The sequence below is a fragment of the Chiroxiphia lanceolata genome, chromosome 7, assembly GCF_009829145.1.
Source record: "Chiroxiphia lanceolata isolate bChiLan1 chromosome 7, bChiLan1.pri, whole genome shotgun sequence".
Classification (NCBI taxonomy): domain Eukaryota; kingdom Metazoa; phylum Chordata; class Aves; order Passeriformes; family Pipridae; genus Chiroxiphia; species Chiroxiphia lanceolata.
In genome coordinates, this window is record NC_045643.1 from 2928308 (window position 1) to 2955822 (window position 27515).

The following is a 27515-nucleotide window of genomic DNA, read 5'->3' on the forward strand; positions in this document are numbered from 1 at the left end:
CCTCTGCACACAGCTAGGCTGCTTATTTCCAGGGAATGGCTCCTGGGCATAGTTCCCTGGGCTGCAGTAGCTCATGTTCACACACCAGGGCTCCTTGCACTACCAAATCCCCTCCCGTTATTCCCTGGTGGGCACGTCAGAGCACCCAACACACAATCAGAGCTCAGCACTGGGGCTGCCTCCGAGCCTGTCTTAGATAAAGACTTGGCCCTCAGAGGGAAAACACATCACAGAATGCTGCAAGTTGGAAGGGATCCACAAGAATCATCAGGGTTGGAAGGGACCTCCGCAGATCATCGTCCAACCCCCGTGCCAGGACAGGGCCACCTGGAGTCATGGAATCCTAGAATCATGGAATCATAGAATCAGCTGGGTTGGAAGGGACCTCCGAGATCATCAAGTCCAACCCTTGATCCAACCCCGCCGTGGTTCCCAGACCGTGGCGCCAAGTGCCACATCCAGTCTCTTCTTAAAAAGCTCCGGGGACGGAGAATCCACCACTTCGCTGCGCAGGTTTGGAATGTCTCCAAGAGAGGGAGACTCCACGACCTCTCTAGGCAGCTTGTTCCAGCGCTCTGTCATCCTCAGTGTAAAGTTCTTCCTTGTGTTGAGGTCAAACTTCTTGTGTTTTAATTTACGGCCATAAACACGGACCATGAAGACCCTGAACAGCACCGTCCCCAGCAATCCCAGCCCGTGCCCGAGTGCGCTGTCCAGACGCCCCCTGAGCTCTGCCAGGCTCGGTGCCGCGCCCGCTGCCCGGGCAGGGGCGGGATATATTGACCGCTTGGATGTGCACAGATCCCGTTTTTATCCCCGACACGAGGCTCTGCGATCCGTGTGACCTTTAGGACCCTCTGCCCCTCACACCGCACCCTCTCTGCCCCCACAGAGCCCTGCTCCTACGTGACGTCACGCAACCACGCCCCCTCCGCGAACGTCACTACGCGCGCGCCTTCCCGTCGTGCCCCGCGGGACCCGTTTGCGCCTCCCCGGCGGCGGCGGCGGCGCTGCCCGGCCCGGCTTGGCCTGCTCCTGCTCCCGCTCCCGAGCCATTCCCGGCCTCTTCCCGAGCCATTCCCGGCCTCTTCCCGCAGCCCCCAGCGGGAGCCGCCCCGCCCCGCCATGCCCCCCAAGAAGCAGCAGCAGCCGGCGGGGGGCAGCAAGAAGGCGGACCAGAAGAAGAAGGAGAAGATCATCGAGGTGAGGGAGGCCCCGGGGCCGCTCTCCCGCCGCGGCCTCGCGCTGGGCCCGGCCCGGCCCCCCCGGCTCCCGGCGGCTTTCCCGGCTGGAGCGGCCCGGCGTCTGGTCACAGAACCAGGTGCCCGGCGTTCCGGGGGGTGCCGGGGCGGTGCCGCAGCGCTGCCCGGGCTGCGCTGGTTCCAGCGGGGCATTTCCAGGCCGGAGCTGCGTTTGCTCCGACCGTGATCTGGCAGCGGCGCTCGGCCTTCTCCCCTCACCTTTCCCACACCCCTCCCGGTGCCTTGCGTGTTCCTGTATTCCCCGAGTCCGGCTCGCCGAGGTGTAGGTTTGCGTCCTTGCGGGTTGGACCAGGTGCTCTCCAGAGGTTCCTTCCAACCTTCACAACTTCTGATTTCTCGCTCAGTTTAAAACACGGGCGTGGTTTGTTTTGCGGCTTCTTGTTACAATTCGACCCATGTGACCAGATTTTTTTAAAAGGCTGCAAGAGGGGTGTCTGTGTGTCTATGTGTGTGGCTTTGTATCTTGGTTATTAGGACAGTCACACCTTGTGCTAACAACGACAGAATTTATGTTGAGAGCACAAGCAGGGCAGTTATAGCAAATTACATATTTACCTAAATTTATTGGCATGAAAGACAGTAGCTGCTCAGCTGCTGAGGCAGAACATCCGTGTGATGTGAGTGTTCTTTGACATCTGAGGCTACAGGATGTTGTTTCTGTGCTCTTTGGAAATATGAGGTTAGAGCAGTTGGTCCTGTGTTCTCCTGCCTTTGGACTTTCTGAGGTTCTTGCAGAATCCAGCTGCATAGGAAAAGTCTGCTTATTGCAAAGACATGCAGCTGAAAGGGGAAAAGCTTGCCTTGATTGTTAACTTACTATATAATTCAAATACAGAGGGATTATATCTTCCATGTGGTGTTTACAGTGGAAATCAAGCGTGGGAATGATAGATTTTCTTTCCCAAATGATTATTTCGACTTCTCAGATTAGCACAAAGTAGCAGAAGACCATCTGGTGTTGATAGAGGATATGTTGTAAGTGAATCGGAGCTGTTTATTCTGTAATTATTTTATCATAGATTTTTGGATTGTTAGGGCTTCCAAAATTATGTTTGAACTGAAGTGTTACCACTAGATGAACATCTGTTACTTTTTTCTGGAAGGAAAAGAACGTTGATATCCAATCAAAGGCACAGGTGGTTTTTAATGCAGGTATTTCAGTAACTGCTGCCTCAGATGCTTGTGTGAAAGTGAGATGTATGGGGGTTTTTTTGTAAGTTGTTTTTACTAGGTTTGGTCTGGAAACATCTCCTTATCAATAAAATTGAAGATCTAGAGGAAGAATTGGTTCAGGCAGTAAACAGAAACTTCTGGCAGTGGGGTTCAGGAAGTAGAAACACCTGTCAGGACTTCATGTAGGGGAAAGACTTATCTACAGATTAGTACAGTTAGAAAATGAAAAGCTTAAAATACTTGAAATTAAGAAGTGATATGTTACATGTGGTAACAGGCATCTGCATAACATACATCACATTTATATGTGAATACTTGAAGATAGGAGTAATAAGTGATTTCAGGTAGATAGAAGGAAAAAAGGCAACATTTATGGCTAATCAGTCTTCATATTTTCCTCACGTGTTACTTGGGTAGTGTCCAAAAATATCTTGTCCTGTTACCTTGAGAATGCTTGTGTGTACACACTGACACTGGGACACAGGAGAGCTGGTCATAAAAACAAGAGCTCACACAAGGCAGCATTTAGGAGGCTCTGTCACAGGTTTATTCTCAAGATGTTTTGAGGAATCCACATTTTGTCCATACTGTTTCTTGGATTGCTTGTGTTGCTGGAGAAAGTGATCTGTGTTTCACTGAACACTTGAAAGGAGTGGCAAGGGTGGGATTTTTTTACTGTTTTGTTTGAGTTTGTTTTTTTAATTCACTATGGCTATGTTCATCTCTTGATTTAGGACAAAACATTTGGCCTAAAGAATAAAAAAGGTGCAAAGCAGCAGAAGTTTATCAAGGCTGTGACTCACCAGGTGAAGTTTGGTCAGCAAAATCCCCGTCAGGTAAGCATTTATTGTCCAGTGTTTATTGTAATTTTAAGCGCAAACAAGTCTGAATCTACTTGGTGAACTCTTTGGTCCAAGAAGCTGAAATTCTGAGCCACTGCTTGCTACTTTGCTCTTCTGTATGATGAAATAAAATGAGGTACAATGGTTAGATTTTACTTAATCAGAAAACATGGATTTAATGGAAATATTATAATGGAAATGATACAGGTCTCTTATTCTCTCAGTGCTGGGGAGGCTGGTTGTTAATTATTTACAGAGCTTTCTGTTCTGTGAATAAGCCTGTAGAATAATTACATTTTGTCAGCTGAAGTCATGAGGTCACATTGCATTCCTTGAATAACATAAGGATGAACTAACAGATGTCAGGTACAATTTGAAAAGTAAAGCTGATATTCAGGTCATTAGATCTAGGAATTTCTTGTAGTGGAAAAGATTCCTAGCTCTTCTGAAACTTGTCCGTGAAATCCCTGGATCTGTGGCATGTATAGGAATACCAGTGTGTAAATGAGCCAGCCTAAAGTCATTTATTTCTTAAATCCTGGTAGCTATTGACTGATGGATGGCAGAAGCAAATTTTTAAACCTGTTTATACCTTTCTTACCTTATAAAACAGCTTTCAGTTAGGGCTGTCCCTGAGAAAGAAAGCATTTTAAAGCAGTTTTCCTCGTGTCCTGAAATGAAAATGAAAATGCTGTCAGAGTTTTGGCCTTGGTGTTTGGGAGGTTTTTTTGTTGGTTTGTTGTTGGTTTGTAGTTTTAGTTTCTTTGACTTTTGAGGGTTTTGTTTGGTTTTGTTGTTTTATTTCCTTTCAAGACAAGCTTCACCTTCATGCCTTTAGAACCCTAGGGTGAAACAAAAGCATTCTGAAGTATTACTTTTCTGTAGTTGACATACATGGGTCTGCATGTTATACAGAATAGCATTTGTTAACCTTCAGTATGAAAACTCACCAAGCTGCTAATTCCCTTGGAAAATTTTTTTGAGAAATTCACAGAAATTCTAAGAACAAAGATCCTTTTTAGCATTACACTGTATTTCAGAAAAAAGTACCCCACATACTCGTACAGTGGTGTTAGTCTCACCAGCTTCCCATAAGGCTAAGAGTCAAATAATCACAGAATCATTGAGAAGACCTCTGAGATTGAGTGCAGACATTACCCAGCACTGCTGTGTTCATCACTAAACCTCATTCCCAACAGGCATATCCACACATTTTTGAACACTTTCAGGGATGATGACTCCACCACTTCCCTGGGCAGCCTGTTCCAATGCTTGACCACCCTTTCAGTGAAGGAATTTTTCCCAATAACCAAGCTAAACAGTCTCTGGTGCAACTTGAGCCCGTTTCCTCTTATCCTGTCACTTGTTACCTTGGAAAAGAGACTGCCCCCCACCTTGCTACAACCTCCTTTCATATCTAATATAACAATGTTTCTCCCATATCCTCTTCCATCTGGCAGGGATACAGGCCTTCTCTGGCTTATCCAAAAAGGGTGAGGCAGAGTCAGTTTTTTGTCCTTATACATAAACTTTTTCTTTCTTAGGTGAGCTTGTTTTCCAGTCCTTGGCCCCTGGAGCCTATAGAATGTGCTGCATTATAAACCACTTGAGGCTGTGGAATTAATGTGGATTGCAGTGGTGCTTTAAAAGCAGTTCCTAAATTCTGTGGAGAGCTTTCCTGGGACTGCTGCTGGTATACAGGAAGAGAAAGTGCAAAGCAGCATGGAGGGGGCTAAAAGGAAAAGGCTTTTTGCACAAATCTGGAAGGAGCTGCCCTGAGTAGTTACACTGCAGAAGAGCAATGAATCTCTGTCTCTCAGTGACTTCCCTACCTTAAAGGTGGAGTAGAGGTCACTGGGGCACTAAAGGTATCTGCCAGCATCCCACTGCTCTGACAGATTTGCAATCCCTCCTGTGTGACAGGTCAGTGCACACAAGGGCAGCAATTCTGAGCCTTCCAGGCATCACAGGTTCTTTCCTTTCTCCCCTCAAAAACTAATTTAGAATGATTGGCTGTTTTAACGTGCAGTTCTTGGGAAGCCAGTCTTGGCATTCTAATTTTACGTTTGTAACTTTGAATTTGGGGTTGTTATAGGCTGCTCAAACAGAAAGTGAGAAGAAATTAAAAAAAGAAGACAAGAAGAAGGAATTACAAGAATTAAATGAGCTCTTCAAGCCTGTGGTTGCTGCACAGAAAATTAGCAAAGGTATGACTGACTGATTTCTCTGCATTTATTTTCTCTTATTCATGTAGCTACTTGAGGTAGAATAACCCTTCAAAAACACCAGCTGATATTTTAATGAAGTAAATGTGACTGTTTCCTTCCCCATCTAGTGTACCAAGGAGTTTGTCAGTAATGATTTGACTTTTTTTTGGAAGTTATCTGGGGTCATTAAATCATTAGAATATTAAAAGCTACACTGATATTGACTGGGAAGCTGAAGATACTTTGTTCCTGGTTCATCAGTTCGATGTTTCTGAATGTGTAGCATGATTTTTGTGTATGTGTGATGGTATTTAAAGCAGCCTGTCTCCTCAGGGAAGTGTGAACATCCAGGTATTGCAAGGAATATAAGATGGTAACAGTTGTTTTCACAGAAAACTGCTGCTCAAATCAGAACAGTAAAAAATCTCCAGTTCTTTCTGTCTGACCTCACAATTAGCAGTGGTGCTTGGTTTTGGAAGTGTGGTTTGTCTTGAGCTTGGTTATTGAACAAACTTAGTTTTGTGAGGAAATCTTAAGTTTTTGTTATAACAATTCTGTGTTTGACACTTGGAGGAAACTCTACAATTGGCTGCCATGTGTGAGGAAAAAACGTAATACCTGTTGGAATGAACTAAATGTTTTCAACTCTGTTCATTTTCTGGAACACATGAAATCATGTGCAGTAATTTTTGACAAAAGAAGTGTGATTTCCATGCATGTTTTTAAGGCAAACCTGATACTTGCTCCTTGTGATCAGCAACAAGGGGCAGTTTCCTGTTTGTGATCTGCAGTGATCAGCTTTCTCTAAATAAAGTAGCTTTTGACTTCAAGGGATTTCAGAAGACTAATGTTGCCCAGATTTTTAGATTACATTTTAAACAGGTGTTACTGTACCTGCTTTTGTCACTGGTGAGTCTCACCAAGAGTGAAAGCAGCAGGGGAAAAACTAGAGCTTAAAATCTGATATGTGTATTTACTGAACATTACAAGTCCAGTATTTCTCATTTGATCATGTCTCATAAATACATTTCTCCCTACTTTCATTGCTTTTCCTAATGACCTCCTAATGGTCAAATAATTCTTTAGTGCCATGGCTTTTACTTAACCTGTAGTTAGATTGATTGAATTGTTTGTTCTGTTATAAGAGTTGTTTACTTTGGGGACTATGAACCCATCTTATTTCTGTTACTGAAAAAAGTGGTCTGAATGGGCACAGGTTAAATTGTTATAATTTTTTCTAGTGATTTCTTGTTCCGTTGGGGAAAGGGTAACATTCAGAAGATGCTTTACTGTGTATTAGAGACAAGAATAGGGAAGAAGTTGCACAGTGATCTCTTATGTGTCGTATTATAGAAATAAATAATTTGCTCAGGCATACTGCTGTCCATATTGCTTTAAATAGTCAAGTGCCAGCTTTGATACTTAATGCAAATATCATGCAATAAAAGTAAGTATGACATGTTATTTTAAGAAAGCCCATATATTCACGTTATTTAAAAAAGGCATTTTCATTCTCTATAAATCCTAGATATTTTTCTCAGAATTTCTAATGTATAGATTTTGCTAAAAAATAATGTTAAAATATAAAAACTTTCTTCACTCAGGTGCTGACCCCAAATCTGTAGTTTGTGCTTTCTTCAAGCAAGGACAGTGCACTAAAGGAGACAAGTGCAAGTTTTCTCATGATTTGTCTTTGGAAAGGAAGTGTGAAAAACGGAGTGTCTACATTGATGCAAGAGATGAAGACCTTGAAAAAGGTAAAATACTTTTGGAAAGTTTGATCCTCAAGTTACATGATCTGACCTTCTGGCTGTCACCCTCCAACCTTACTTTTTTTTCAGTTGTCATATTTTTATTTTTTTTTATTTCTTTTCCCTTGTTCATCCTTGAGTACTGTACAGATGGAATGATACATTATTTAGTCTTTAACTGAAACACATTCTATGCATTTCAAAACTCAGGCTTTTCAGGAAATTGTCTTGTGAGTGGCATTGGGGAATTTGAAAACTTTAAGAGCCTGCATTTATTATCCATTGTATAAGCTAGCTAAAATAGAAGAATTGCATACTTTATAAAACTGTTACTAGGCAGAAAAGCAACTTGACAGCAGTGTTCAGTACTTGGAATTTTTGTGCAACCATCTGTTTTCTTTTTCTAGATACAATGGACAACTGGGATGAAAAGAAGCTGGAAGAAGTGGTGAACAAGAAGCATGGTGAGGCGGAAAAGAAAAAACCCAAAACCCAAATAGTAGGTGGTCTGTCTTTCTTTTCTTTTTTTTTTTTTTTTTTGTAATTGAGCTGTAGTAGAGGGAATTAAGTGCAAACTGGTATTAGATATGTTAATCTAAAGATTTTGAATGGAATCTCATAACCATGTTCTGAGGGCTGGGCTGACAGTTTTTCTAATAATATATGTTTTTAAAAAAGGCAAAAAGCCCACAACCCCAAGGCTCTTTTCAGTCATTGTATGCTCTCATGTAAGTTACAAACGGATAGTAGGTAAAGTGCTTTCAAAATAGAAATGCTGAAGGAGTCAGTAATAATCTAAGGCAACCTACTTGGTTAGAAGATTCACATATTGTAATTAATTAAGTCTATCATCTCATTGCAGTGACTGCCATATATATTGGCTTATTTTTGTACTGGGTGACATGCAAGCATTAGAAGTTTTAAAGTTTTCTCCTTTGTGTTGGAATTGGCTGATTGAGTCATTTGTAATTCCTGGGCTCTAAGTTCAACAGTGTTCTTCAGTTTTGCATTAAATGGCATAATGTGTTAATCCTTTTCTCGTTCTTCTTCATTTACTTTTTTTTAATAGCAATGCATGTCACACATTCCTTCTGTTTTGAGCACAGCTGACTTTTTGAATTACTCAACTTCTGGGGTGTAAAATGCTGAGGATGAAAAGAGAAAACACAGGTCTAACCACCATTGTTTTATCCAGGTCTGCAAATATTTCCTTGATGCTATTGAAAACAACAAATACGGGTGGTTTTGGGTCTGTCCAGGAGGAGGAGACAACTGTATGTATCGCCATGCTCTGCCTCCAGGCTTTGTATTAAAGAAAGACAAAAAGAAGGAGGAAAAGCAAGATGAAATTTCCTTAGAAGACCTAATAGAAAAAGAGGTAAAGTTGTCAGACAGGTACCTTTTGGTGGTAGTTGTTTTTACTGTCGTTCTGCTCTGAAGAGACAGATGTAAAGAACCTGCTAATTTCTAATTAAAAACTGTTAGATGTTGTTACAGCTGTAAGAACCAGGGGGAAGATGTGTACTATTGATTCATGGCTTTGTTTAGAAAGCATTACCTAGTGAAGAGAACTAACTATAGCAGCATATGCAGCTGTTGCTTATGCTTTTTTAGGAGCCTTCTATTTCTTACTGCTATTTCCCATTTATCTATTACAACAAAGGCTTCTGGGGCCTTTCTGATCCCCAACTCAGTCTCCTTAGTTCTGCCATAGCTTTCTAATGAGGAAGCAACACCAAGAGAACAAGGCCTTCTGAAGGTGTTGCTGCTCTGCTTCTTTCTGTCCCCATTGCTTGGCAGTGTCATTGTGACAAGAACTGAGCTGTTATTGTTACTTTCTTTCCCCCTTCACTTTCCCTGTTAACTTTCAGGTCAACTCGTCTCACTAACTGGAAAATCACATGTTGAGTCAAACAGTAAGATGATGGTGCAGGTTTGACAGTGCAAAGAGTCAAGAAAAAATTGGAAAGAAATGCTTGCTATTGGTTCCTGGAAAAGTGTAATTAAATTTTAATTTGTTAGAGCCTTTGGAAAGAGTTTCTAGCATTAATCAGCCTCTTTCTTTGTGACAGCGTGCTGCCTTAGGACCAAATGTTACCAAAATTACTCTAGAGTGTTTTATTGCATGGAAGAGAAGAAAAAGACAAGAAAAAATTGATAAGGCTGAGCAAGATATGGAGAGGAGGAAAGCAGATTTTAAAGCTGGCAAAGCATTGGTGGTAAGTTCTACAGTCCATGTCTTAATGTAAGAAGAGGGAGTAAATACAGTTTCGTAATAAGGTAGCTGGCCTGGAATTGCTTGGCTTTTCTTGGTGTCCTTTTATTTTCCTTCCTTTTTTGTGGTTTGGGGTATTTTTAAGCAGTATAAATTCCTTGAAGTAATAACTGAAGGTTTCTTCTCCTGTGAACAGATTAGTGGACGTGAAGTATTCGAGTTCCGGCCAGAGCTGGTTGATGCAGACGATGAAGAAGCAGATGACACCCATTATGTCCAAGGAGCAGGAGATGAAGATGAGGTAAAGAACAGGATTAAATCAAGTAACGTTTCAGTGGCATTCAAATTTGAAAGCTTTTCATTTGAGAACTCTTACAGTGCAGTTAATGAGCTTGGTTCTTAATTTAATACTGCCACGGAGTAGATTTGATCAGAATGTTTGTGTCGAAGGTGGGAAAGGTTGTTGCAATTGTGCAGAAGTGAGGGCTTTTGTGGAAAAGCAGTTCCTGCAGAGCACTCTGGTGTATTTTTCAGATGGAAGACCCTGTGTGCATAAATGATGTGGATTTGAACCTGTATGTCCCCAAGGCAGTGGAGGAGACTGGTATTACAGTGGCTAGTCCTGAGCGATTCAGCACGTACACTTCAGTAGAAAAAGATGGTAAGTTCTTCACTGAGGCATCACTAACAGAGCATTGTTAGTTAGGAGATTGCCAAAGGTAATGGCAATTTGACTCCCCCACCCTTTTTAAACCAATAATTCAGTTCTCTTAGTGGTACATGTAGTTACTAAAGCAAAGGCTTATAGTAAATGCTATGTACTTACCTTCTTTGTGGCCACTTCTAGAAAGTCTCTTAAGGGGCTTGTTCTAAGTTCACCTTTTTTTTTTTTTTTTTTTTCAGATTTTTGTGAACCATAGAATGAACAATATAAGAAAGATCCCAGCTTTTATTTGTTTGTTTGTTTTCTATTTAGCTTGTAACTTCTTAGAGCAAAGTCCTGGTCTTGGTGTACTTGTGGAATGCATGCCCCAATCTTTAAGAGCAAGAGTCTTTCAAGTGCAGACATAGGGTAGGAGCAGCTCATTGTTTGACCCAGTTATGAAAATAGCAGTATGAGGAGATGGGAGTTGGAGTTATTTGGGTTTTTTTTCCACCTGTTTTCATAATTGGTTATCCAGGCCTGCATGTTAATCAGTTACATGCAATTTAAACAAATTAAGTCTACATGAATTTCAAATAAAGTAACTTCTACACAGTCTCAAAACTTGAAAGCAAGTTTGGTAGGATTGTGAATTCAAATTGGTGATTAGGAGACTTGTGACACTGAAATCCCTACGAATTATGTTTATTTTCAGATAATAAATTAAGTGAAGCTTCTGGTGGTGATATAAACAGCAGCGAGCAAAATGATTTAGAGGAAGATAATGATGGAGACGGGGAGTTGGAAAATGGAGTAATTGATGCTGTTCCAGTTGATGAAAATCTGTTTACTGGAGAGGACTTGGATGAACTAGAAGAAGAACTAAACACTCTTGATTTAGAAGAATGAACTAAAAAGCTCAAGTGAGGAATTAAATCTATGTGACAAAGTGAAAACTGACTACATTTTTTCTCCTTTTTGAATAGAATTCTTAAACAAGATGTTTTTGGTTATGCAGCTGAATATGATGGGCACGTGGTATCCCAGGAATGTTTTCCTTCAATCTCATCTACTCCCGTCTTGACTATGCTCACAGTAAAACTTTCAGAGTAGGTCAGAATTACTCGACAGCTGAATTTGCAGACAGTGAGATTAGAACTTTCAACTAAAAGTAAGAAGTGTAACTGCTTTGCCAGTATGCAAGTGGGCAATTTGACACCAGGTACAGTATAAAAATCCAAGTATTCATTCTTCACAGAAATTGCATTTTTATTAGTGATTGGTGTTGATTTAGAAACTGCCTGAAGTGGTTTTTAGGCAGGACACTCTAATGGAGCTGATGCAGATTATGCTTCTTTAAGTGGTGATTAGCTTTACTTGATCAGCTGGATACTGAAGATTGTCAACTGATAGATCATACAATACAATGTGGTGCCCTCTGTTTAAAACATTTTAAACTTTCTCACCACCTTTTGCCAATAAATCTGTAAATAAAAACTATCAACTTTAAAATACCTGTGTTGATTTTTCTCTGCTGAGTTAGGATATCAAACCAAACCGTTAAGAACTGAATTTTCTAATAGAGTGGTAAATGTTTTTCTCTGCAGTCTTGATACAGAAGTGATGATGTTGGCTTCAGTTAAATTTGGACTACCTGTAATTACAATTTTTTTGCCTACACTTGATGCAGTGTAAAATGCAGCAGCCAGCTTTTCTCCCTTCCTGTTCTTACTCCCTGCCCACCTGTGAACTGATGTCATACCTGCTGTGCATCACTCCCTGCCATTCCAGCCTCCTCCTTTCCCCACTGTCTTTTGTAGACTAGTGAAGACTCGGGGCTCTGCAGAGCAGGGATGTTGAGGTCCAGACAATGCCTGGCTTGCCTTTGGAGTGCTGGCAATAGCAGGAGGTTGTGCAGGGCTGAGTTGCCTGAGGGCAGAGCAGTGCTGTCAGGCTGCCCTCCAGTCAGTGTGTCCTTTCCCAAAGGATTGAGGCCTTGCCCTAAAGGTTTCTCAGTAGTGGTGCTTTCACAGGCTGTGTCTCTGCCATAATACCAATAATATCTGCAACAATATTGCTGTACTAAAGATTTGTATCGATTTTTCTAAAGCTTTTAAAGTGCTACTTAAAGGCCATTAGGAGTCGAGGTGTTGTTAGTGAGCTCTCCCAAACTGCTTTTGGGTGGGAATATTGGCTTTATAATGGTTATTTCTGGCACTGCTGAATTGACTCTTGTACCCTGAATGCTATTTCTAAATTAGCTGACTTAGACTTTTTTTTTACCCTTTTTGGGATCTTTGTGGAATTCGTTTTCTCCTGTAGGAGCAAGAAGCAGTACTTGGGAGAAAGAGGCCTGCAGAACTTGACTTCTAAATGTAAGTGTTTAAGGAAAAGCTACAATATCAGATGGAAATATTTATTTATGCAGATTTTTCTCCCCATGGCCATAAATAAACAGTGTTGACAGATTGTTGTATTATACTGGTCAGCAATAAGATGCCTGGCTATCAGGACACTTAAGAATGCAATTCATTTGAATGTATGTTGCATAATTTTTCAAAGTTGTATATTTTAAATGGGAATAAAAGTAATTTAATCATTATCAAGGATGAGAATGGCTTTCTATATGTTGTGACTTAAAGGCTGGTTTATTGCATATAAATACTCATTTCTTTAGTACTGATCTGCTTGAGAAGTATAAATAGCTCAAGCCTTTGCCAAAATTGTGTTTGTGTTACTTATTTGTGTTTTACAGTGGAGGAATGACAGGATGACTCATACTAATTTCAGCTAATAAAACACAGATGAGCAGAAAGAGAGTGTCCTTTGGGGTCTAAAGGGCTTGGTTGTGGTGCACAACTCCTTTTGTGCAGGTGTTGGTTAGACATTAGGACAGTCACCTTGCATGGTCCTGAAATACATTGAATATCCATGAGTTAGTTGAAGAAAACCTGATTTTCCTAGGCAGGAGTTGTTGACATATGGCTTCATGTGGGCAGGAAACAATAGTTCTCTGTTCCTGTTTGGTTTTTACCCTCTTTCCTCTCAACTTACTCTGGCTGAGCTTGTTCTGGCTCCTTGGCTTGGTTGCTCTGCCTGGATTTCCACCTGTGAAAGCAGTAATTGCTTTTAGGGAGTTCTTTGTTGGTGCTCATTCAGACAGACTCCTGAAGGTGAGGTGCAATGTGTTGCTACATGTTCCTTCTGCTCACAGATAGGCTTGAATATAACCTGCTAAAGGTCCTGAATTTTCAGAGTTAAAGAAGCCCAAATTTGCAGCTGACAGGGAGTTTCAGACAATAAATGTCAATTAAAAATGAATGCCAAGGCCTTGCTTGGGGTAGATGAACTATTAATGTTTTGGAAAGGAGCACCGTGATAGAAGGGAGTTCACCTGGGTATGACATCAGTAAGTTGTTCCTGTTGATGCAAACTTCACCAAATTAGTCTGATATCAAGTGAATGAGTCACTTCTGGAAAAAGGAGATATAATCTGAATCCTAAAATAATAGTGTTTTCATTTCAGTGACTGTCCGGTTGTTATGGGTCAAAAATAGAGTATTTCCTGGTTGCAGGAGCAGGAAGGCTCAGTTCAGGACACACACTGGGTTCAGGTCAGGCTGTAAAGCACCATAAGCTGGGTGAGTTTGTAGCCCTTGCAACCTGGGCCCTGTTTGTGTCATCTTGGTGTTCTCCTCCCTCAGGTGAGCACTCCATGAGCAGTGTGATGGAGCTGTGGTTTGAGCATCTCCTGAGGACACTCGCTGGTGTAGCACTGCCTTCACAGCACCTTTGGCGCTGGGCACCTGTGGGGACAAAAAACAATTTAAAAACATGCTGCAGTAAAGCCATGCCTTTCCTTCCTGGTGTTTGCTGTTGTGGGGGTGGAGTATTTGTTGGCTTTCAGCTTCAGTGTATGTTAAAATCCCATTTCAGTCACACACACAAACTGCTTGCCCTGCTGTAACTGGCTAGCTTTAAATTCAGTCAAGTTGGGGGGGTTTTTTGAGACCTATATGATTGAATTTTATGCTTGTCACTACTTTGTTATTCAGAGCTCCCTGCTTTTTTTTTTTTTTTTAATAATAAACACTGTGCACAAAGGGCTGGAAAAAATTTGGTTAAAAATTAAAGATAAAAACTGACCTTAAATATTACATTATCTATGAGTTGTTTGTAATAGAAATGTTGCTGGTTTTTTAGTGGACATTTCTCCCCAGCTGCTTTTTATCAAGGGGAGCTATTACTATTGATAAACTTTGGACCAAGCAGTGGTACTTTTCTTGGCAATCCAGTATTGTCATAATAGATTGTGCTTGTTTGGTGTGTTGGTTACAGAAAGAATGTACACATACAAACTAGTATGTTTATTCATCTTTCACAGTTCTTTAGTCAGATGTGGAATAATAAGTGCCAAAAAAACCCCTACATCTCAGACATTCTGAATGCTGAGTTCTAATTCTTTTGCTAATGCTAATGCTCCTTTTTAAAAACTACCTGAATGTAGTAAGTAATGCAGGCTTAAATATTTTGTAGCCTACTGGGAAGTTTTACAAACAGTGTTTGTTATTCCTGTTCCTTGTGCTGCTTTGTAATACCTTACTGAAACTGCAGTGATCAAACAACTAAACTAAAAGATTAGGTCTTTGTTTTCCTCACAGTGAAATTATTACAACCCTAAGCTGAGAGGAGGGAATTGCTCTCATATGCAGATATCTCCATATATATTCACCTGAAGTGTCTCAGGAGAAATACCCCCTGAATAACATGAATAAGAATTGAAAATACGAGATCTGGGAAGGCCAAAGGAGCTGCCCAAAAAACCTGTGATAGCAGCTGCACTGGATCAGCCCAAGAGCCTGTTTATCAAACTCCAAAAAGCAGAGCCATGGGGAGGGAGGAGGTAAGAAAAGGACAAGCCCCTGCACTGCTCAGGAGTGCTTGTCATATGGAGTTTCCAACAGTTCTTAATCTGTAAGATTTCCTCTTCTAGATGTTACCCTGTGCTGGCTTTCTCTTCTGAGTGTCTTCCCTCTTTCTCCCTTGAATCCTTGTACATTTTTATCATCTTTTGGAAACTTGAGGGTTCCACAGCTCTGCTGCATTTTGTTTTGAACATGACTCCTATTACTGTTAGATCTCAAGGGAAAAACACTTGAGAAAGTCATATCCTATGCCTTTGGCTTGATGCCAGCTAGAGAAAGTGGCTATAAAAAGAGGAGTTAATGGCTTTCAGTTGTGAAGAACACAGTCTCTTGATGTATTTCAGTGCTAGAAACAGGGTTTTTTTCCCAAAATTAAAAGCTTTCTCTCTAAACACACTTCATTTTTGTGCTACTAATGGGCAAAATCTTTCATAAAGCAAATGCTTTGTGAATGAAGTATTTGAATGGAATCTTTGCTTCTGGTTGGCTACCAGGGGTGTTTTATGTAGCTGTGATCACCTAAAGTGCTTTTGCAGTGATATCTGCAAATCACCCTTTTTTTTCTCTCACACTGGTATTAGAGGTTCAGAAGAGACCTTGGCTTAGCCTGTCACACTTAGTTCTTTCCTTTCAATAGATGCTCTGTCTCTTTACAGAGAGCAGCTGTTGCTGGTGTTAGCAATAAGGCCAGGATGTTTTATTCATTTATGATGTTACAGCCCTAATATGTGACCACAATAGGCTCCTTCATAGCACATTATTGAAATGAATGCCAAAAATAATCAGTTCTTTCAATCATAAAACAGCAGCAGCATCTCATTTGTGTTTAGGGAAAGAGACCTCGGAGATAATCTCATTATCCTACGTTTTTGGTTTGAAACTGCTTATGGAGTCTTATAATACATTTGGACATAAATTTGAGCAGGGCTGAATTAATACTGATGAGATGTTCCTGAAGTTACCCAATCAGACTTTAAAAGCACAGTGGAGTCCTAAAATAAAGGAAGATGAAATGGAAAAGAAGCATCACAGCTTTCCTTTATTTCCTAAAGGAAAGAAGAGGAAGCAGTCCTGAAGGGAAGATAGGAGAGAATGACTATAAAGCTTGCCAAGTCTAAACAATATTCTTTGGACAGTCAGCCATTAGGGAATTGTGTTCTACAGCTGCTGCATCCTTGGACCTGTGCTGGAATGAAATTGTGGGTGTAGCACATCTCTTGTAGCTGTAGAAATTCAGTTTACACCTTACATTTCTCAAGCCTCTAATGCATTTTGACAGGCTTGCTACTCTAGGGGAACTTTTGTCCTCTTCACGTCTCACCTCCATTCCTCTTTTGTTCCTTGGTTTACCTTCTTGTGCACTTAATATGGCATATAAAGACTGGATTAAAGACATCACAGGACTGCACAGTAACACAAATCCATTGCAACTCTCATTCACTGTTTTCTACCAGTCTTGGTGTCAAGTAGTTCAATTGTCTGCTTTGGGAGCAGTGGACTACTTCAGAAAGAGATTAATTGACTTCCACTATAAAAATTCCACAGCTACAACTTCAGGCCTGCTTAGAATCTGCCAAGTTTCTGGGCAAGAAACCTTTTTAATCTTTGCTCTCCATCACTTTCCTTTGCTGTCTTCTCCCTGTGCCAAGGATAAACACTGCAGAAGGAAGGCTCTTCTGGCTGACCTCTCTAATCCATCCCAGCTCTCCTGGCAGTGGCTGTGTAATCCAGCTGCTGCCTTCCCCCTCTGGGCTCTCTGCACAGAGCAGGGCACAGTCTCACCCAGCACTCCAGGGCTTTGGTCATCAAAGGGAGAGAAGGAGGATTAGGGAAGTTGGACAGAATGAATAGAGCAAAGCTCTAGTTCCTCAAATGTCTGGCAGACTAAAGTCAAAATAAGAGGGGACTATGAACTGTGAGGGAGCAATGGAAGTTTAACTGCTGTTGTCTCATCTTGGTGATCTGTTTCCTTGAATAAGCTTCCAGGAGGTGTCAGAGCTGCACTTTGTGGTGGTGCCACCAGCCCTACACCACGAGCTCTTCAGTTCTTTTTCTTGTCAACACAAAAAGACTATTCTGTAAGCAGTGGTTCCAAATACTGTGTCCCACACAGTGCCTTCCACACACAAATACCGAGCTGCAGTTCTGCACACTTGTTATACAGGAATAATTGCCCATTATTCATCTGTTTGGGGGGAGCAGGGAGAGGCAGAATGAGGAATCTTCCTCCAAGACAGCAAGAAGGAGGAAGCTTTTAAATGTGCTCTTTATTCAGGGCACGGAAGTGTCTGCAGTTTCCAGTTCTGATAGCTGTTGTCAGCATTAACTGGCAGACTTCAGTTTGATAGCTGCAAAAATAGTTCTTTCACCAGCAGCACCCAACTGGGAATGGATTGGAGTGACCTCCTGGCCATTGCAGGCTGATGGCTTAGAAGCAAATGGTAAAAACTGTGGGGAACAAAACAGATCCACACCAAACCCCCTCACTCCCCTGGGCAAACCCTCTGTTACAATAGTTAAAGATCTGATTCTGTACTGGTCAATTTTCTTTAGCTGTATTCCTTGAGAGAAACACTTTTCATTTAACTTGGCAGACACAGTCACCAGTTCTATAGATAAGGACATGCCTTGGTTTAGTATTTATGCCAGACAGGACAGGATTCCTTAGACACAAAGGAGCAAAATATAATGACTTCAAGTTATGGATGAGTTGGGGTTCTTGGGGGAAAAAAATGGGTATTTTTGCACGGGAAGAGGGAGGATGTTTGAACTCGGGGCATTCTGTAAGATGGAAATGTGCCTTCTGAAGGCCAGAGGCTGGAGCTGATGGCTGAGCTGCTCTCAAGGCCTGGGGTGCCTGGGCTGGAACATTTGAAATGTTTCTTGAGAGAGAAGGGGAAGGAAATCTCTCTTTCCATGTCAGTTGGTCTTACTGCCATCTTTTAGTGCTTTTTTACTTGAGTAAAAGAATATTCAGAGTATTGGATAGAAAGGAGCCTGGCCCTAGTTTGCTCCTCCACTGCCTTTCAATAATACTTGCTCTGAATCCTGTTATTATTTTACTGTTCAAGTCTTCAACATGTTTTAAGTGTGAGCTTGTTACTAAGTTGCTAAGTCTGAAGAATTATTTCTTTCCCAGGGAATTCCTAAGTTTTAAACTTGGTTTTGTTCCAAATCCTTTATCAGGAACGTGGAAACATTGCAAGAGCACTAGAGGACAGATGCTCCCAGGCAGATGTGGCTTTATGTGCCTGGAATGATAAATTAAAAAGTCAAGATGACTGCTCTGTGAGTCTGACCTTTGTTAGATTACTTTGAAAATGCATGATGGAAAAAAAAAATTATGGCAAAAAAAAAAATTAGTGAAAAATTCCTCAAAAGTAGAGAGATTAAAAGGTTGTACATAAGAAGCTGTCACTTGTGCTAAATAGAAGGTTATTTGCACTAAAGACAGGAGTGGCAATATGACAGGAAGCAGTGGTCTCTGGTGTTTCTGTATAACCAGAAGCAGGCAAGAATGTAAGAAAATAAATGTATTCATTTTCATTGAGATTGTGCAGAGAATATTACAGAGCTTGTTTTTTTGTTTGGTTTGGTTTGTTTTTTGGAGTTTTTTTGTTTGTTTTTTTTCTCTGATCTGTTTCTCCCTTGTTACATTATTTCCTGTCAATCCTTTATTCTCTAGAGTGAAAAATACTGTTTAAAAATATCTTTTAAAAATATTTAAGTCTTTGGGGGCATTTACTGAGCGACATCTGGATATGTGTGTTAATCTGCTGAAGTGCTCTGTGATGCAAAAAAAATGAGTCACCCATGTGACTTATAATGACAAACTCATTCTGGCTGAAGAAATATGAATCCCTGGGTATGTCAAACAATGCTGTCCCTGCACTGGATGCTGTGGAATCCTAATGTAAAAAAAAAGGCCTGGTGAGTAAGGAGTATTCTAAAAAAGAAAAAAAGGGGCTGGTGGGCAGACGTTGACTAACACTGGAGTAATACAGATCTCAGCATTGAGCAAAGCAGAGATGAACCCTGGCACGACTCACTTCCTTTGGAACTGGGAGATTCCAGGCTCTGTGCTGGGAGTTGTTCACCAGCAAATCCAGCCATACCTTTGTTGTCCCAAGGGGAAGGTTGCCCTGTGGCCTTGGGCTAAGGACAGCTTTTGCTGACAGCTGAAGGAGATGGGGCTGATGTGGTGCATTGCTCATAGGAGCAGTAAAGCAAATCAAGCCTAAACATCTCTGCTGGTCTTCTTGTGTTTCTCACCCAGTAATGCTTCCACAGCTTTCACATTTATTGTGGGGTCTTCTTCCCGAGGAAGTGAACATTAAAGATAATATTAAACAAAACAGAAATAAAAGGCAGCCACTGAGCACACCAGAGTGATATGTAAAGTCCATCTTTTTTGGTTAGGTTAGGCTTATTTTCTACTGCCTTGTTAGAAACTGAGTTATTTCTTGAAAGATCTCTTCAGAGCAGCTGAGCCTCCTCATAACTCCAAGGGTCTGAGTGGCAGGAGAGCAAAATATTTACTGAAACTCTCCCATCAGTGGAAGCTTTTTCTGGGAGGGTAACAGTAGTATTGATGAACAAAGCAGTGGTGATCCTTCCTGTGCTCCAGATATTCATCCTACTGGGGCTGTAAAGCACTGGATCTGCAAAAAAGCTGAAGCTTATTGCTTACACACAAGACATCTTGCTGAGGCTTTTCAGGTAGGGCCACTGTGGTTTGCACATGTGCAATTTTTACTGAATTGTAGCACTTTGTCCCTTTTTTACTGTTGAGTGTAATGCCATGAGAAGGAGATATAACTGCAAAGGAAAATGTTCTGAAATACCTGATCCACGTTGCACACTCAAAATACATGCTGGACACTCAGGCAAAAAATAGGCAAAAAAATAATACCAAAAGGTGCTTTGCATCTTGCAAAGTTTTATTCAGCTGTGTTGATAACTTATTGTACGAGTTAAAAACTAACAAGACCGATTCCTTGAGTTTGAGTAAAAATTAACAAGAGTAGTAAGTTGTAACATAAACATTAGTTTCATCTGTTGAATAATGGAAAGCAGTTCTTTAGATGCCAAAGAATTCCAAAATAATTGTGTTTAACACTGAATACAGACAAAAATTTGGGTGTCTTAGAAGGAATCCCAGCCCTGCCCACTTCTTAGTAGTTGATTTTCACACTGAGTGTCTCAGCCTGTCAGTCAGAAACACAGGTAACAGGAGAGTAAATATGGAAGCGTGTAATCCATGTGTTTACAGTCTGTGATATGATCTCGGTGGCTGTTGCTTATCTGTTTGTTAGTCATGCTGAGAGCTGAACCAGCCAGGAAAGAAAACTCCCATCCTAACTAGAGGGGTGTTTCTTGCTCTGTATTAAGACCTAAGTCTGTTTTTTGGCTCTATCCATGATTGTGTCAGGCAGAGCAGCTCAATGCAGGCCATGGAATCAATCCCTTGGCCTCTCCTGTAGTAGAAAATACGTTCCCTCGATTTATAGATTGGCTTTAATTGAAAGCGTATCCCAAGCCTGGGATATATGGAAAAAGCCTTTTTCCCCTGTTGGGGCTGGGGGGTAAAATTTAATGCCATCCAGGGAGCTGTGGCTCCACTCTGGAGCTGTCTGGACTGCTTGGCTCTGGTTGGGCTCTGAATTAAAACTGAAGTGGTGGGAGCAGCCAGATATGCACCCAACAGCTGTCCAAAGAGGAGCCATCTGGAAAGGGAGGAAATGGTGTGAAAAGAGACTTCCCAAGGGCTGAGTAACCCCTGACTCTGTGTAAAGTCTGAGTTAAGGCTGAGTTACTCCTCTGGCCTGTCTCAGCAATTTGTTGGCAACAAGCAGTAGGGCTGCACAGCCAGTTCCTAGGAAGCCAAAATTTATCATATGGTTAAAAATTCTGATGCCTTAAAAAAATTCTGATGCCTTAAAAAAATTCTGATGCCTTAAAAAAATTCTGATGCCTTAAAAAAATTCTGATGCCTTAAAAAAATTCTGATGCCTTAAAAAAATTCTGATGCCTTAAAAAAATTCTGATGCCTTAAAAAAATTCTGATGCCTTAAAAAAAACTTCTCCTTTGCTGCTTCTGTAATGCTATGAAGTTATACAATCAAGTAGAGCAAGTAAATCCTCCCTTTCCCTAAGCTACTTTCTCAAGGTACTCATAAACCTCTCTTTTCTTTTCTCTTTTATTGCCCTATTTGCTAGAGTTTGGGAACTTATTAACTCATATGCTTCGATCAGGTCTGTAGTACAAAAGCTGTGGGAAAAGTTAGTAAATAAAAGTTAATCTTTGTAATGTTTCTTTTTTTACCAATAAGGAGGCCACAAAGTTATGAAAATTAGTAACAAGTATCAAGTCTAGGTATAGGAACTCTCCCCCATTTCTTGATAATAAATTATTTTTGAGTTGGCTTCCTGAAGGAAGAGCAAGTGACTGGAACACAGGATTACCTGGTGGATTTTGGTGGCTCTGCCATGGATTTACTTGAACAAACCACTTCTCTTCTGTGTGCTGCTGTTTGCCAAGCTGTGACAGACTTTCCTGCAGACAGGGAAGCTGTGGGAGCAAATAAATGAAAATGTTTGGGAGTTCTTCTTCTATAGATCATGAGATTGCTGCTTAAAAACCTACATTTCAAATATACTTTTCTGGAAGTATAAATATATGAAAATATGTATTCATGTATGTATTAAATATGTCTAAAATATTCTTCCAGTGGACAGTGCCCCAGGGTTGTGTGAGAATGAAGGTGACTCATGTCTGTCTAGATGGGTGGAACCAGATCAGACATAAAGCATTTTTAAAGTGGAAACCCCTTAATTCACAACCTCTTTCCAATGAAATCCTCTCTCGCTTTCTACCCTTCTATTTTTCCCCTTGTATTGGTAATTTTTCTGAATGAACTTGTTAAAAATAACCCAGCAGGTGAGTAGCAGCAGGCAAGAATCCACGGTGTACAATCCAGCTTACATATTTTACATCCAGCTTTTCAAAGGTTGCCATGACTCAGTCTCTTAGTCTATTGTGTTTTCTGACAGCTTCAAGACTACTTAATTTAGCTTTCATTGCTAACATAAAATCTGTGTTAAAATAGAACAATTAGAGCAACCTGGTGGAAGGTGTCCCTGCCCATCTTTAAAGTCCCTTCTGACACAAACCATTTTATGCTAATATTGAAGTTTTTAAAATAAAGCTATTTTCTGTTTTTGTCTAGTGAGAAACTGAAGAGATCAACCAATATCAGTGTTCAGTGCTTGCACTTGGAACATTTATACATGACACATTTTTTTTCTTGTGAGCCTACCTACCATGGCTGGGTGAATGTAGGCTGTAGGTTTTTTCCTCTTTCATAAAGAGGAAAAAATGCAGGCAGACAGCAGTGACTGTAAATTTCCACTCTGAAGGAAAACAGGAACCTGCTTCTGAGATGTCCTTCTTTGTGTTTTCTTTCTGTTAAGTCCCTGGGTTCTTCGAAGGAATAATTAATGAAAAGACAGTGTTAATGCACACAGTTGAAAGTTTTAATATACTGCTTTTGTCTACGTTGAATTAACCCAATTCCATCACAACTTTGGGAATACTCAATGATTACTAAATCCTGTCTCTTTGGTAGGTTAACTAGCAGTTCTATAACAAACATCTTTCTTCTGGCTGTATTGTGGCCTTGCCATTATTCCTGATCATTTTAATTATTTTCTGCCATGATGATTGTTCTCCACTGAAAGCATTCTCAGTAAGTGGCTTCTAATTTTGCTCACTCTGAATCTCGTTGGCTCTGCCTGATGCATCTGATCTTTTTAGAACTGAGCCTGTAAAAGTCCACTTACAGCCAGTTTAACAGATTTAAAAGTTAAATGATCTCTTTAGAATCTCAGTCCTAAACTTCACTAGTGGTAGCCATATCCTTATCCAAAGAGTGTGTGGGAGTTAAACCAGTATTTTAGGAAGTCTTTCTAACTGGTGTAACTTCCATTCTTTACACAGGCCCCTTAGGATAGAGTTTTCACCTTGTTGCAGCTATTGTGCTACAATTAGTCCTCTCTAATAGAGTCCTCAGCACACTTTCTACAACCTGATATGTTTTCTGAGACTTTTTCTTGTATCGCTCTGTGGGTTTTTCTCTGCTTATTCCATAAATGTTTTTCTTTCAGGACTCCCGTAACACTGAATCTATCCCTTGGTAAATATGTGTGGGATATTTTAAATTTTTATTTAGGGCTCGAAACATCATTATTTATTGTTACTTTTTATCATGCTGCCATGAAAAAAAAAAAGCAAACCTAAAAGTTAAGACTTTTTGTGGCAATAGGGGAAAAGTCATTAAACTATAATCCTGTTATGGTACACAAATTAATATTCTGAATTAATATGAACTGTTTCCACTTTATAGGTGTGCCAGCATGGTTTTTTTTACCTGAAACACTGCTGTACTGAGCACATGTTTGACTGTGTTGGCTGATGCTGGGTTTGGTAGCAGCCTCCAGCTGCCTGAGCTTTGCTGGAACATTATTAGTGACAGATGATCCGAGGGCCACAAACTGCGACTGCAGAGACTGAGGCTGCACCGGATGCTGCTTCCCCAGGTGGGTAGGAACAGGAGCCAAGATCTCCATTAGGGAGGATTTACAGACTCAGCTCTTCCCAGCTCTGCACCTGCTGCTGGGCCTCCCTGTTGCTGAGGAGGAGCTGTGACCCTGGGATTTAAAATTACTTCGTTTAATAGCTTTTGTGTTTGAAAATATGGTTTGGGTTTTTTTTTTTTCCTCCATGGCTGGGTCCACGCTGGCCCTTCCTTCACTCTTTGCTTGTGTTAACAGCTTTCCTTAAAGACCATCCCCCAGCCTTGTTCAGAAAGGCTTTACCAGACTTAGTGAGACCAGGCACGGATGTGTCCCACTCTTCTTATTTCTAGCGCTGCTTTACAGACTCACAGAATGGTCTGGGTTGGAAGGGAGGACTTTAAAGATGATCTATTTCCACCCCCCCTGCCGTGGGCAGGGACACCTTCCACTGGGCCAGGTTGCTCAGAGCCCCATCCAACCTGGCCTTGAGCCCTGCCAGGGATGGGGCAGCCACAGCTTCTCTGGGCGATCCGTGCCAGCGCCTCAGGGAAGAATTTCCCGGGCTTCTCCCATCCTTCTGCTCCGGCAGGACGAGGCCGGGATGCCCCATCCCGGTGCGGGCAGGGCCGTGCTCCCCCGGCGCTCCCGGCGGAAGGAGCGGCGGCCCGGGCTCGGAGCGGAGCAGGGCCCGCCCCCGGCACCACATGATGCCGCCTCTCCTTCCTGCCGGCCCGTCCCGAGCCGAAAGGGGAAGTGGCTGCGCTCCCTCCCGTCCCCGCCCCGCCGCGGGAAACGCGGCCCCTCCGCCCCCTCGGCCCGGGGCTGGCGCGTCCCGTCCCGTCCCGTCAGAGCCGCGCCCGGAGCAGCGGGGCCGGGCCATGGCGCGGCGGGGGGCGATGCTGCTCCGGCTGGAGGCGATGCCGGTCCTGCTGGTCCTGCTGGGAGCCGCGCTGCACCCGGCCGGTGCCTTCAACCTGGACGTGGAGCGCCCGGCCGTCTACTCGGGCCCGGCGGGCAGCTACTTCGGCTTCGCCGTGGACTTCTTCGCTCCCGACCCGTCTTCGTAAGTGCCCGTCCCGCTCCTGCCCCCGCCGAGCCGCTCCGGCGCCGCTGGAGCCGGGGAGTCGTTGTCCTGGCGGAGGATGGGCAGGGCGATGCGGCGGCCGGAGCAGCCCCGGTGCCGCTGGTCCAGCCGGGCCGGGAACGCCGGGATGCTTTGCTCAGGCCCCCTCCCGGGGCTTGCATGGAGCCGCGCCCGTCCCCGGCCGTGCCCAGCAGGGACCGGTCCGCATCCCTCCCTCCCCGGGGCGGCTCTGGATGCCCAGACGCCCTTCCCAGGGAGCCAGACCCAGTCCCGGGCTTCGGCGCTGCGGGATTCTCTGCTTAGCCTGGTCTCATGCAGATGGTGGTAATGGTAAATACAGTGTAGGACGGTGAAGGTATGAGATTTTGCCTCCTGAGGTGGCATTTCAGCGGTTCTGCCGTTTGACTGCGCTTTGCGGTGGTGCCGAGTTTGGGTTGTGCGGTGTCTGTGCGGGTCACTGACCCGCTGAGGAGGCAGCAAGGGGAAGGAAAAGTTCCATGTAAGCACCTTCCACATCTGCTTCCTCCGTATGTTCCCGTTTCATGTTAAAGATTAGGCAGTGTGTAGTAGCTGCTGGTGCGTTTCAGACCTTTGAATCCTCATGTTGCCAGAATGAATCAGGCTGTGGTTCTCAAGTGCGGGGCTACAGTAACATCCAGATTTTGCCACTTTTCCCCCACACACTCCTTTCCTATCTTATGAAAGTGCTGTAAAACTGGAAAAGTTGCTGGCTTTTGTTGTACTGAGGGGATATTCTCTCTCTCCCTCTTAATCTTCAGCTCATAAACAAATCCTATAAGTATTGAGCAAGTCTTTTTGCAGTACATCATCTAGCCTTGTTTGCATTTCATTAATGCCTACATATATTAGAAGCTGTCCTGTCTTAACTTGCACGTGTTGCACCATCTTTCTGTGCTATCTTAACCCTGTAAGTCTTTGTACTAAAAGAAAAAAGGTTCTATTTTTGTCCCTCCCTGTATTTTTAAGTCAGCATGTGTGGCTGCAGAGTTATCAAGAGACTGGTAAATGCTCGTAATAAACTTTCTTACTTGCTTTCTGATAAGGAATTATGTGACTCAGGTCTCCATGAAATCACTATTTGGAAGCTTTCCATTATTTTTATAAGAACTGTTGACCTTAACGTGCACTGCTGTAAAAGAGAACAGTGTGGTTTTCAGGCAGCATGGTAGACTCCTGCGTATTTGTAGGGGAATTTTCTCCTCAGCTTTTTTGTTGTCACTGGAGGTTTGTTTGTACTTGCTAAGCTAAGCACTTTATCTTACATTTAAGCTCTTAGTTGAAGCAAAGTAGCTATGCAACTTTTACGGGAACAGACTTTAGTGTTGTTCAATTTTGAGTTTATTCCCGTGGACACTGATATTTTGCCTCTTGAAGTAACCAGAAATACTTGTATGCCGTGTCCTCCAGGCATATGGGTTTTGTTGAGCATCATGTGTGTCACTTGGTTGGTTCCTATGCCTTTCTTTTTGCTTCGGTGAATTTTTATCACCTTGTTCTTTATGTGAGTAGGAGAGATCAAGTCAGTTTACCAAGCTAAAGCTTGACTAAAGGATTGACTAGCCTGACAACAAAGGCATGTTATTAGTTCTTGAATGCTCAAGCTGCTGTTTCATAGTCTATTTTGACCTGCTGGATGCCAAACTAAAGCATATTTAGAAGTCCAGGATGGAAGTCCTATTCCAGGAGTGACAAAATCTGCTTGTTTGGTCTATGCTGATAGAAACGGTGACTAAAGCTTCGCTGTGTCCCATAATGATTCCTGTGTTTTTAATCTTATTAATAAACTTCATCACAAAGATTATCTTAAGAAAAATTTAAAATGTATTATTAGAATGGTAAAGATTTAAGTCTTTAAACACACATTTCATTTGGGGGACTTCTGAAAAGCTAGTGGTGCAAGAGTAAAGCAGGGGGCAAGCTTGGTAGCTTGTTTAATGGATTGTAATTATGGTAATTGATGTTTTTTCTTTGCTTGGCATTATGACGTTTATTTTTAAGCCCAGAAAGAACGTTTTAAGTTGATTAAAGCGTTTTAAATTCCTGTTCTTGAAATCTAGACAGTTTATGAATGAATACTAAGGAAAACAAATGGGTTGCCAACGAGCCTGGATTTTCTATCAGGGTCCACACCAGGAAATTTTTGAAGGTTCTGAAAATTCACACAGAAAACTAGTAGCTTGTGTTGGTCTTTGTATGAATTGAGCTTTGAGGTGCTACATGTTTATACCTGGTATTTACATGTTAAGAAACATAAACTCAGCTCTGTACCAAAACCAGCTTGGAGCTCTTTCCATCTCCAAGCCTGGGGATGACTGTGAAACCACAGCAAGTTTGATAAGCCTGGATTTGCTTGCCTGTAAACATTCTCTCCAACCAGTCCTGCAGCTTGTTCAGCTAAACCAATTTCAAAGCTAAAGAACCATAGTGCCTGATAAGACTTGCTCTTGGAAACTGGATCCTCTCTTAGGCACTCTAGGGGGAAGCAAGGAGCAGACAGATTCTGAGGACAGGAAGCATTTGATTTTATGTCTTCTATACACTTCTTTATGCTTCAAATTGACTTCCTCAAGTAAGTGCTGATGAGTGAAGTGCGTCTCAGACGTCCTGAGGTTCCTGGAAGATTTTGGAAGACACCAAGAACCTCGTTTGATCCGTTTCTTGCTTTGCAACTTCTGAATTTTGCCACCTGTGCAGGCGCAGTTCCCGCTCAGGGTGCGCTGAACCCGCCTGTGCAAGCAGAGATGTAGGAAAGCACAGCAGATCCTAATAAGAAAACGATGACTGCGTAATGAATTTCGGTAACGACTCATTAACA

The 27515-nt window shown here is 42.1% G+C and overlaps 2 protein-coding genes across 3 annotated transcripts in view; both read left to right on the forward strand.

The window, feature by feature from the left end:
- The first annotated feature begins 969 nt into the window (after positions 1-969).
- Positions 970-14245, forward strand: ZC3H15 (zinc finger CCCH-type containing 15). 2 transcript variants are annotated; one of them, XM_032692675.1, is made up of 11 exons: positions 1030-1203; positions 3170-3271; positions 5373-5484; positions 7089-7241; positions 7643-7734; positions 8431-8613; positions 9308-9454; positions 9647-9751; positions 9985-10111; positions 10427-10522; positions 10809-10924. In XM_032692675.1, exons 1-10 carry the CDS (start codon positions 1126-1128, stop codon positions 10519-10521), a joined length of 1194 nt encoding a protein of 397 aa, XP_032548566.1. In that variant the 5' UTR covers positions 1030-1125; the 3' UTR covers position 10522; positions 10809-10924. The 2 variants fall into 2 exon arrangements, with proteins under 2 accessions (XP_032548565.1, XP_032548566.1); XM_032692674.1 differs by lacking the exon at positions 10427-10522 and having other exon boundaries at positions 970-1203; positions 10809-14245.
- A 10175-nt stretch (positions 14246-24420) lies between these two features.
- The window catches only part of ITGAV (integrin subunit alpha V), a 44317-nt gene continuing 41222 nt past the window's right edge, over positions 24421-27515 (forward strand). Inside the window, 1 exon segment of the mRNA XM_032692676.1 lies at positions 24421-24658. Within this exon segment, the coding sequence (XP_032548567.1) occupies positions 24474-24658 (185 nt within the window). The 5' untranslated portion in view covers positions 24421-24473.